Source organism: Eubalaena glacialis, chromosome 15 (genome assembly GCF_028564815.1).
Source record: "Eubalaena glacialis isolate mEubGla1 chromosome 15, mEubGla1.1.hap2.+ XY, whole genome shotgun sequence".
NCBI classification, from domain to species: Eukaryota; Metazoa; Chordata; class Mammalia; order Artiodactyla; family Balaenidae; genus Eubalaena; species Eubalaena glacialis.
Genome location: NC_083730.1, coordinates 46,985,993 through 46,998,088, shown reverse-complemented (window position 1 = coordinate 46,998,088; position 12,096 = coordinate 46,985,993). Strand labels below are relative to the sequence as shown.

Below are 12,096 nucleotides of genomic sequence, written 5' to 3'. Positions count from 1 at the left end.
TAACGCACACCAAAATGGAGTTAGCTTTTCCTCTATGATAATAAAAATCCTCAACTCTAGAACATCTATTGTGAACATTTTCCAAATAACATAGCATATTCCATTTTCTACAAGTAAACATATGCATAGATATCAAATTTTACAAAATATTTTTAATAAACCTAGGAGGAATTAAAAGCTCAGCAAAGTTACGGAAGTATTTAACAAAGCTCATTTATAACAATTATATCAATTTTCATCTGTCTTGGTGTTTCCATGGAATTTTTTCACATGAAATAGTTTGAGATCTTGATCAGGATAGGAAAGTTTAATTGTACATTTTCCCTAACTATAGATTTAATCCTTGAAAACAATTCAGAATGATTAACTTACTGACAATTAATTAACAGACAATTAACTTACATGAAATAATCCATAAAATACAATGTTCTATTAACAAAGTAAATTTGTAAACAGTCCAGTAGAGTTTCATAAATTTCATCAATCATACAATTAACATTTCATTTTGAGTGTAAATAAAGAATGACTTTGAATTTCCTAAATAAACCAAAAGGCGTCATAGTTCCTCTGTGAGATAAATTTTAACGATATTTTGAAAACATTTTAAAATAGTCGAAACTGCTTAATACAAATTCATTTCCCGCACTTTCTAATAATTTTGGTTATAGTTTTACAGTGTCTTCTCTTGCTGATTGAGAAATCAGCCTTTGGCCTTTAATTGTATTTTATGTTCAGATACAAATTTTCTCTTTCATTCTTAAATTTAAGAAATATGAAGACATAAACAAACATGTAAGTTAATGTTTGACTAGTGATTTTTAATTGCTTAGCAAACATACTGCATCTACATTCAAGAATATAACTTAACACGTTATTATTATATATTTCCAAAATTTTAATATTATATTTTAAAATTTCAAAACTGGTATCATTGTCAGAGTAACATGTACATCAAATAACAGATATCCAGAAATTGCATTACTCTCCAAAATTATTTTACTGACAATGGCTATAAAAATGGACACCTTTTAAAATATAGTCTTACTTATTAAAACTACTTTGTTTTTCTGCTCTAATATCCAACTTCATATCAAGAAACACCTTTACTTAGAAACTGTGGAGACTAATCACAAAATTTAAGAAATCAGATACTCATTTGTTTCAAAGGTTAACTAGCTAATAGATTAAAAAAATTATTTTTGTCTGAACGAGAAATATCCTTGTGATATATACAGTTAATGTGTATAAATCTATAGAGTTTGGCACAAAACACTATTAAAATATTATTTAAATAAATGGTTTCTTTCTAAATTAATAAAATATAATGTCCTATTAAAATGCTATAGATTCAAAATAGTTTATTAACTCATGTTTTCATTTTTTTATCCATCACCATTCAAAAAATGTTTGGTAAGAATTGCGTTAATAGATTTCAATTTTTTAACGTATATATGCCAGACACTTTTTCTGAAAGTGATTACCAATGCAGCCTGAGTATTAGGTTCCAGGTCAGATAGTCATTCAATCTTTAGCATACTCAAAGGGCGGAGCACTGTGTATGAGGGTTGTAAGCCTAATGCCTGCTGGGCTAGTTCCCCAAATGCTTGAAGATGGTGGCGTGTGTCACACTAGAGAGAGCATGTCCTTGCCAAGGTATTTATATTTTAAAAAACTAATAATACATCATGGTGGGCAAACAAAACACATTTGTGGGTTTCAGTCAACCCATGGGCATCAAGGCTGCAATTCTTTCATGGAAATCCTCTCACGTGATCCTTCAGAAAAAATCTCAGCGGCTCAAATTGCCGTGAGCTTGTTCTGGTCCATGTCTTTCCAACAATTCTGGAACCTGTAGGAACCTGATGATGCATCCACATGGACAGAGATCTCAGGATCGAGCTGGGAGCACCTCCGCAGGGTGAAAAATATAGTGGGAGATGAGCCGTATTCACCAGTTGGAGACTGTATCAAAGAATGTTTAAAGAATCCTTCAGCACAGAGCCATTCAGATAGAGGAAGCAATTCTCTTGCACCAAAGACAATACTTCTAAAAGCATAATTGTCCCCAAGACTGAGAAGAAAATATTTAATTTTCATCTAAAATAAAAATGTACTTTTCACTAGCTCCCCCATATACTCCTCCAGAGCATATCAAGTAACATAAGTTTTCAGATAGAAGGTGCAAGACAGCACATAGTACAGTCCTAGAAAGGACAATACGTACATGCATATAAATGGAAATTAACAAATGAAACATTTATTTCTAGAGAACATGGAAGTTATCTCAGACAAGGAGAATTAGAGGGAGCTTCGTATTTATAGTATCCTTATCTATATGACTGGAAGTTTACCTCCAATAAACAAACACTTTAGCAGATGCTGCTGTCATTTTACATTCAATAAACTCCTACATGTGCATTCGCAGATGTTACTCTATTAAAAGGCACATTTATTTCTTTACACATGTCTTTGCTATGGTCCTAAATTTGGGTTCCAGATGATCTAGAAACTCAAACCCCTCTTCTTCCGGCTGATCACTGCAGCAGCCAAACTGAGCCGGCCACAGACTCTTTTCCTTCATAGTTAGAGGAGTGGACGTAGTCTGCAGACTGTTTATGCTCCTCGTCTTTTCCACACAGATACACCTTCTGTTTTGAAAAAGCACATTTTATTATTTTTTAAAAAACACCTAAATGTATTAGCATAAAAATAATGTCTTTGATTTACCTTTTACTGTTTAATTTTTAATCAGAGTGTGTCCTCTAATGGATTCCTACATATAAAAAATGCACATGATTGGTCTGTGTTATATTCATTATTAAAACATAGCAAATATATAAATGCTGCTACTGAACACATGGACGAAAACAAAAGCTCCACATACATCACACAACTAGTTTACAATTTCCCATTTAAACATGAGATTGTATAACTGAAATGTATCTCTGCAACTTTGTCACATATTTGGGGGAAACTAATATAAGCTATGATTCTTACGTTTATACACTATTATATACCTATAATAATATAATACATTAACTGGCTAATATTAATCTTTGTTGATTGATCTGAGCATAAAACAAGGAGCTAAAACCCCAAATAAAAGCTTAACGATCTATCTGGTTGATGGCGATAGTCAGGATTTCATAACCACATGGAGGATTCAACATACTAAAAATATTTATAATTTGTGATCTGCACAGTACTCCACAACGAATATTTCACTCTAGGTGATTTTCCTGGCAACTTTTAGAGAAGAAGCTATCAGTCTTTTTACACGTCCTAAAGTATAAAATGCCTACATATGCCACTCCTAGATCAAGTTTTGTAAACCTTATTTTAAAAATTGAACTTTACAAGATCGTTTTTCTCTTTGGGTTTGGCCCTAACGTCCATCTATCTCTATGATAATTCAACATGAAAAAGGTGATGAGCTCCAGATGTATGAGGAGGAAAACTTTGGGGAAATCCTGATTTATAAGTAGTGTTTACTTTCATGTAATATGAACTTGAAGACACTGGCACTTACTTTGCCAAGCCGAGGTTGGGTGAAGCTGTGCCAGTCGGTGTATGTGTATCTGCTGGTGTCCGTCACTCCTTGCCCTACACCCTTGACAGATTCCAAGGTCTGATGTCTGCCTCCTTTGATGGGATCCAAAGTGTAGCAGCCTTTGGCCACATCAAAACTTTGATGTGTTTTGACTCCCTGGCCACCAAGTGTGCCAACAGACATGCTTGTGTCACAGATGTTGGATTTCTGTGTGGGGAGTCTAATATTTGCTTCTTAAAATGAATAAATCAAATTGAAACTAACAATTTTCTTTCATTTATTTCCCACCATGGGCTAATCACTTACCTGCTGTGCCTCTCTATTCCCACATGCATGAAATCAGGATAATAATAGTACCTGTATCATAGGTGTTATAGGTTAAATTGTATCCCCTCCCCCCCAACAAAATTCATATGTTGAAGTCCTAACCCTCAGTGCCTCAGAATGTGGTCTTATTTGAAGATAGGGTCATTATAGATGTAACTAGTTAAATTAAGATAAGGTCATACTCAATTAAGGTGGGTTCCTAATCCAAAAGGGAAAAGTTGGACACAGACACACACACATACAGAATGCCATATGAAGACTTGATTTATGCTGTCATAAGCCAAGGAACTATCAGAAGCTAGGAGAGAGGACTGGAACAGAATCCTAGCACCTTCAGAGGGAGATGGTTCTGTGAATACCTTGATCTCTAATTTCTAGCCTTCAGAACTGTGAGAAAATAAGTTTCAATTGTTTAAGTTACTCAGTTTGCGGCGCTTTGTTATTGCAGCCCTAGGAAACTAATACAATAGAATTATGAAGTTTAAGTGAATTAATACATGCAGGGCACTTGGAGCTCTGCTTGGCATAATAAGTGCTCAATAAGCATTAGCTGTTGTTATTATTATTACTATTTTACATAACAATCAACTGTCATCATTGAACCACCATACAAAGCAAAGTGCAATCTGATTTACTATCACTTCTTCTCCGGGTGCTTCAGTATTTGATACAATTATGTTTTGCTCGGCTACATCTTCTGGAAAACATTTCTTTACTGTACTCTTAGCAGTAACACAGATACATGTAAACAAAACATCTAAAAAATAAAAATATATAAGTAAAATAGCATTTTTTCATGCTGGTATATATTAAATCATTTGAATCATTTGATTTGTTTTAAAGTTTCTTCAGAGAACTTTTAAAAATTTGTTCCATAAATTGAGATCTCTTTGGGTCATAAAATTTAAAACAGAATATTAACAAATGTATTAGTATACAGACCAGCTCTGTCTTAGTGAGGTTATGTTATTAGGCTAAATAAGATACAAATCAATAAAAAAGAAGAAAGATGAAGTGAACATAGTTTTTTAATAGCTCTCTTCCCAGGTCCAGAATTAAATGCTTTCCTTATTTCCTCCACACTGAAATAGTAACTTCATTTGATTGGAATTTAAGCTAGTATTATTGGTATTTAAAATCCACACAGAACAACTCAAAGATCTTAGAATCACAAAACAAAGAACATTAGGCATAAATCAAACAGGAAAGGCAATTATGTAAAATCAGTGCCTGGCTTTGAAAGTGTACATCAAGTGCTAAGAGGAATATCCAGTTTAACCTGAAACACAAATCAATGAACACAGACAAAGGAAAGACTATGGGAAAAGTTTGTAAATGCAAATAGGCTGTATGTAGTCAAATAGATTGTTAAAAAAAGAAAGAAGGGAGGAAGGAAGGGAAAAGGAGCAAACAAAGGAAAGAAGAGAGAGAGGAAGAGAGGGAGGGAGGAAGGAAGGGGAGAAGCCTGGGTAATGATTTCCATCACTTTTGCATCTCCCAAAACCAGTTTGCAGAATGCAAAATCTTAGGATTCTTTGCATCCATTACTTTTCCTCAGTGGCTCACCATATGACCATTTCCCCCACGTTGGAGTCTTATTAAGATGTATGCTAAATCACTTCATTAATATACATTAATAATGTTGAGCATAAACATCTAAGTAAATTTTGAAACTACTCTTTTCACTAACTCTTTTTGTGCATTCACTACATGAACGTGACTGGTTGAGAGACTATAATATTTTGTATGGGAGAGCATAACGTTAATTTTATCCAACCTCTTCACTTCACACATGGAAAAAAGCACTTAAAGAAGAGGAAATGATTTACCCAGTGTCTCACAGCTAATTCTTGGAAGAACTAAGGCTATAGTTCTGAAAATTACTTTAAATTTAATCTGCTCTTACTGATAGGTTTATTCTTCTATGACTCAGCACCTCAAGCCACAGAGTTCGCGCAAGATTTTTAAAAGGACACATTTATCAAAGGCTATAAATGTCATTGATGTAAAGAACTGCCATATGTTTTTAAAAATATTAGATAACATTTCAGCTAACACATTCTAGATAATTATACTTACATGACGACAATGCAGAACCCAACACCATGGCAAGAATAGCCCATCTCCCAAGTATTGCATTTGATCGCCTTGCATCTCTCGGAACTTTAGTAGTCATTCTACATTCAGATGGAATTGTACAGTCACATACTCTCACTGATAACATGTGTTTTGCAGAAATGCCATGTCTATCTTTTATTTGGAGAGGCACAGAATAATAGTTATAATCAAGATTTTGCAGTTCACGAAGAATGGCAGTTTTACCTATGTGAAAAAAAGACAGATTTTGATTTCTTGAAAAGCCAGGAAAATTAACTGACATTGCTCTATGCTTACCTATACTATTCTATATTTACTATACTATACAAATATTATATTAAAATGGATTTGTATGTTTTCTTAAAGATATTCAGAACAAGAGTCTAAATATAAATATATTATTCATTGCTTTAAAAAACAAGGTACTATCCTTTTTCTGGGATCAATAAAATAATTTACTAAAATTAATATTTATTTATTATAATGAACTAAGGTGAAAATCTAGACCACCATCTTAAGTTCCTATTGATTAGAAGGTTTAGCATAACTACATACCATCCGTTAATGTCTCTATTGTCCAAAGTTTGCTGGCAGAATTATCGAGAATGAATTGAAAAGGTGGCCCATTATCAGGTCCATCTTGATCTACAGGGTTGAGAACAGCAACATCCTTACCATGCCGACAAATTGTCACTTCTTTTTCAATTTGTGGTGGGTGATCATTATCATCTTCCTAAAGAACTACTTATGTTCCAGTGCAAGATCTGTTATCTAAGAAAAACAAAAAATAGGATATTTCTTCACTTAAAGTTTATTTTCAACAATCTCTATGATGCACAGTTGACATCTGCTTTCTACTAGTTGTCTGAACTGGAATTTCATACACTTTCCGAACCACAAATAGCATTGCTACCAGTACAAAATAGTGACATTACTCTTCCTTGGAGATTGGTCGCTGTATCAGATGATATCTTGAGGTGCTTTTTAAAACTAAAAGGTATGAGATTACAAGTAATGTCACTAAGGAATAACCAGTTAAGAAGAAAATTGATTTCTCACATCTTTCTTTAGGAAGAACATACTTTCATGCTTAAAATACAAACACTTTACATTTGGTCATAGTCACTTCCTTGACTTCCTCTCCTGACCTTTTTCTTCATCTACTTCATCTACTCCTTGTTCAAACTTTGTTCAAACTTTGTGTGCAGCTTTGGCACATTCTATTGCCACTGCTGGGAATACGTTTCTTCTCTTCTCTGCCTGACAAAACCTTATTATCCTTTAAGAATCCATTCAAATATCACCTCCGCATGAAACCTGCTGTGACTTCTGCGGACAATGGTAGCCACATTCTCCTTCAATTTCTCAGAACCCTTGGTTCATCTTTGGCTCACGCACTGAACTGTGAACATGTTCATCCTAAGGGCTAAGTTGTATTCATCTTGAGAGCCTAGTGATCTGGGCACAGTATTTCTTGGCTAACTTAAAACTTAATACTAACACATTGAATATAATGCACTTACTATTTTTAGACTTTGTAAAAAAATTAATTGAATAAACTGTAAAAAAGTTGCACACTGCCCCCCCCCGCCCCCCCGCTGAATTTAATCAATTTGCTTTTAAGAATAAGAACTGTTGGGCTTCCCTGGTGGCGCAGTGGTTAAGAATCCAGCTGCCAATTCAGGGGACACGGATTCAAGCCCTGGTCCGGGAAGATCTCACAAGCCGCAGAGCAACTAAGCCCATGCGCCACAACTACTGAGCCTGTACTCTAGAGCCCATGAGCCATAACTACTGAGTCCATGAGCCACAACTACTGAAGCCCACGCGCCTAGAGCCCATGCTCTGCAACAAGAGAAGCCACCGCAATGAGAAGCCCACGCACGGCAACGAAGAGTAGCCCCCGCTTGCCGCAACTAGAGAAAGCCCGTGCGCAGCAACAAAGAACCAACACAGCCAAAAATAAATAAATAAAATAAATTTATAAAAAAAAGAGATGGCTTCCCTGGTGGCGCAGTGATTGAGAGTCTGCCTGCTAATGCAGGGGACACGGGTTCAAGCCCTGGTCTGGGAGGATCCCACATGCCGTGGAGCAACTGGGCCTGTGAGCCACAACTACTGAGCCTGCGTGTCTGGAGCTTGTGCTCCGCAACAAAAGAGGCCGCGACAGTGAGAGGCCCGCGCACCGCGATGAAGAGTGGCCCCTGCTCGCCACAACTAGAGAAAGCCCTCGCACAGAAATGAAGACCCAACACAGCCAAAAATAAATAAAAATTAAAAAAAAAAATTAAAAAAAATCCTTAAAAAAAAAAAGAGAATAAGAACTGTTACTCATCTCCAGCTCTCCACTATTACTGGCCTAATGTTTCACACATAAGTCTAAATAAATATTTTTAATTAACATAACGCCCATTACTGGTGCTTACAAGATAATGAAGTTTAAAGAACATGTTCAAATTTTATCATTTGTAATAAAATTACAAACTACTATAAATGGTAAGCTTTCAAAATTGAAATAAACAGAAAAATAACTGATGAAATTTCTCACTTTTTTTGCTTTGAATGCTAGTCTAAATTTTGGTGCATAAATATTGAATTTATCATAAAGACTACCATAAATCATGTGTAAAGGTAATCTGTTTTTTCTTTTTAAGTTGAAATAACAATTAAGCCATATTGGATAGTGTATTTCAGTGAAACTTTTTCTGTTGAATAACTAAAAAATTAATTTATTCAAAGTGACTTTTAAATTAATCACTTAAATAAGGTAACTGCAGTATATACCTATTTTATCTGAACAAGTTTTACAATATCTAGAAATTAAAGAGAGATACAGCGGGCTTCCCTGGTGGTGCAGTGGTTAAGAATCCACCTGCCAATTCAGGGGACACGGGTTCAAGCCCTGGTCCAGGAAGATCTTACATGCTACGGAACAACAAAGCCTGTGTGCCACAACTACTGAGCCCACGTGTCACAACTACTGAAGCTCGCATGCCTGGATCCCGTGCTCCACAGCAAGAGAAGCCAACGCAATGAAGAGTAGCCCCCACCCGCCACAACTAGAGAAAGCCCGCACACAGCAACGAAGACCTAACGCAGCCAAAAATAAATAAAATAAATAAATTTATTAAAAAATAAAAAATAAAGAGAGATACAAATTTTATTTTAAAAAATCTGCAATAGCATATAAACATTTGGGACTGCCATAAATTTGTAAATAAATTTGAATACAAGTAACAACTTCAAACCCTAACGAAGACGTAAATAATGGGGAAAAAGAAGCTTTTATTTTTTTAATTAAAAAAAAATAGTTACAGATACTACCTGTGAGTCAACATGTGTGCTCTGATTTTACTTTTTAAAATTTAAGCAGAGAACTATTTCTCTTTAAAGAACAATAGAAATCACACTTTTAAAAAATCTAATAAAGAAATAGGGGGACTTCCCTGGAGGTCCAGTGGTTAATAAGGGTCCGTACTTCCAGTGCAGGGGACGTGGGTTTGATCCCTGGTTGGGGAACTAAGATTCTGCATGCCGCAGTGCAGCAAAGAAGAAAAAAAAAAAAAAAAATTCAACCAACATTCATCACATAAATGATTATTTTCCATCACAGTCTGTTTTAAGCATGTTGTTAAAAAGGGGAAAACTTGAAATTGTTAAAATGGATAGTAGTCAAAGCCGCAGCTGAAAACAAATTCCTAGATGCCTTCTAAAACTATGAAAGGCTGATTGCAAATTTTTTCCTTACTTCTGGGAAATAGAGCAAAAAATAAGTAATTACTGATAATAGTTGAAGATTGTGAAAAGGTAATTGAGTGTGTATGTTTGTCTACTTCTAAACCTTATTTTAAATTAAGCACATAAGCAAATGCCAAGTATCGGTGAGTAAGGAATGTCATAATCTTGGGGCTAGACAGTACATCTTGGGTTAACTAAAATCTAAACTTACATGTCAACAATAGGGACTCTGAAAAGCAAGAGTTCCCCATTGCTATTTAAAAGTTTCCAGGAACCGGAAGTTCACTGTTATGAATCAGCCCACTCCATGTACAGAACTCTTTAATTAACCACTAGAAAGTTTTCAGGTTCTTTCTTATCAAGCTATAATACACCTCCTAATCATTTCCAATTTTTTCATGGGTTATTTTGGACTATACACAAAATGTTTACCTCTTCCACATGACAACACTGAAATATTTATTTTAAGAAAATTCTTTTTACAGCCGAATATAACAAAGCATTTGTAAACTTTGGAACTCAAGTTTCTATAATACATTAAAACTAATTGTTCCAGGTGCCTATTATGCACCTGAACTTGCAAAGCTCTTGGTAGTGAAATTCACAACCTGGACCTGGAGATTCACAGGGCTATCAAACAACAGAGGAATGACAAATATCAGTACCTACACGAAGCAAACATGCCAAGATCTCTGCCAGATGCTTGGTAAAAAAGATATTTAGCAATGATAAGGGTCCTTATATGAAAATGAGTTCAGAGTCTAGCTAGAGGAAAAGAATGTACATGAGAAACAATGAGAGCACCCTTTTATAGAGAAGACACATCACCTGTGATAATTACGATATTATTCCCAGGGAAGGAGGGCATAAAAGGTGTTCGTAGAAGAACTGAACAGGGACTCCCCTGGTGGCACAGTGGTTAAGAGTCCACCTGCCAGTGCAGGGGACATGGGTTCGAGCCCTGGTCTGGGAGGATCCCACATGCGGCGGAGCAACTAAGCCCGTGTGCCACAACTACTGAGCCTGCGTGCCGCAACTACTGAAGCCCGCACACCTAGAGCCTGTTCTCCGCAACAAAAGAAGCCACCACAATCAGAAGCCCGCGCACCACAGCAAAGAGTAACTCCCACTCACCACAACTAGAGAACGCCCGCGTGCAGCAATGAAGACCCCACGGAGCCAAAATAAATAAAATAAATTAAAAAAAAAAAAAAAAAGAACTGAACAAAGACTAGTGAGAGCTATCACAGATGTCACTGCCATTCATTTGAAGAAGCAAAGGGACCTGAATTTCAAACAGGAGGGGCAGTCGAATTCTAGGTGGAGGGTGTATAAAACAGTGCTTTCTAGAGTGAAAGCAGGGAAACCAGACTGACTGACAAAAAAATTGACACAAAAAAATACAAGGAAAGAAACTGGATTCTAAGAAAGCTAGAATACCTAGATCATCATCATAAAATATGTATGAGCATCAAAACTAAACATTCATTTGGAAATATAAGTACTTACTTATATATTTGGCCCTTGGAAGCATATATTAAATGGATTAAAGTTCAAATAAACAAAATCCTTCATGACACCATACGGTCTTTCTTTAACATTTATAGCACCCTTATCTTTACTTCTTGAGCACATCCAGGTTATCCATGGGCCTGGGACATAGACTCACAAAGTTTAGATTCGACATTTCATTTCTTTGTGCTATGATCACTGTATTTAAAGACATTCTTTTGTCACCAAAAGACCAAGTTAATTTCTTATATCTCTGTTTTCCATATTTTCCTTCTCTCCAAAATGTATTTCATTTTCTATCACCAAGCTTCTGCATTTCCATGAAGTTTCCTCCCTTTATCCTTTAATCTGGGTGGGCAACTCTTTAACTGATTTCCACTTCTCATGATATCCATACATTCTTTGATGGGGGAAAATTTTCATACCAGGGAATCTGTTATGAGAACATAATAATCCCTCAACTGATATTGTGTGAAAATTTGACCTTGTCTTATGAATCCTAATTTTCATGGCCTAGTACTTGGAACTTAAAAGACAATCAACATTTGTGGAATAAGTGAGTAAATATAAATCCTTGTTTGACATCATAATTGTGTTCCTGAACCATTCAGATTTCACTTTTGCTTATATAGAAGCAGCAAATCACCAGGATTATAAAGGAGTGGCAATATGAACTATATTTCTCAGTTAATGTTTTCCCCATTCTTTAGTAGATTTTTTTCCCTACTTATACTGAAAGAATTACATTAAAAGATTGTGTGAGAGGTATCAAGAGGAAAGGAAGATCATATGCTCATGATTAAGTAATAATATTCAAATTGAGGTTTTCTTTCGGATTTTGAAACCTAAAAATTTTTGGCTCATGGGCATAG

General features: G+C 35.4%; 1 protein-coding gene across 1 annotated transcript in view; it reads right to left on the bottom strand.

The window, feature by feature from the left end:
- Positions 1–2,449: 2,449 nt before the first annotated feature.
- DSC1 (desmocollin 1) overlaps positions 2,450–12,096 on the bottom strand; it is a 29,579-nt gene continuing 19,932 nt past the window's right edge. The window contains 7 exon segments of the mRNA XM_061169802.1: positions 2,450–2,548; positions 2,550–2,648; positions 3,530–3,783; position 3,980; positions 4,513–4,634; positions 5,957–6,199; positions 6,530–6,745. Coding sequence (XP_061025785.1) covers positions 2,450–2,548; positions 2,550–2,648; positions 3,530–3,783; position 3,980; positions 4,513–4,634; positions 5,957–6,199; positions 6,530–6,745 — 1,034 coding nt within the window.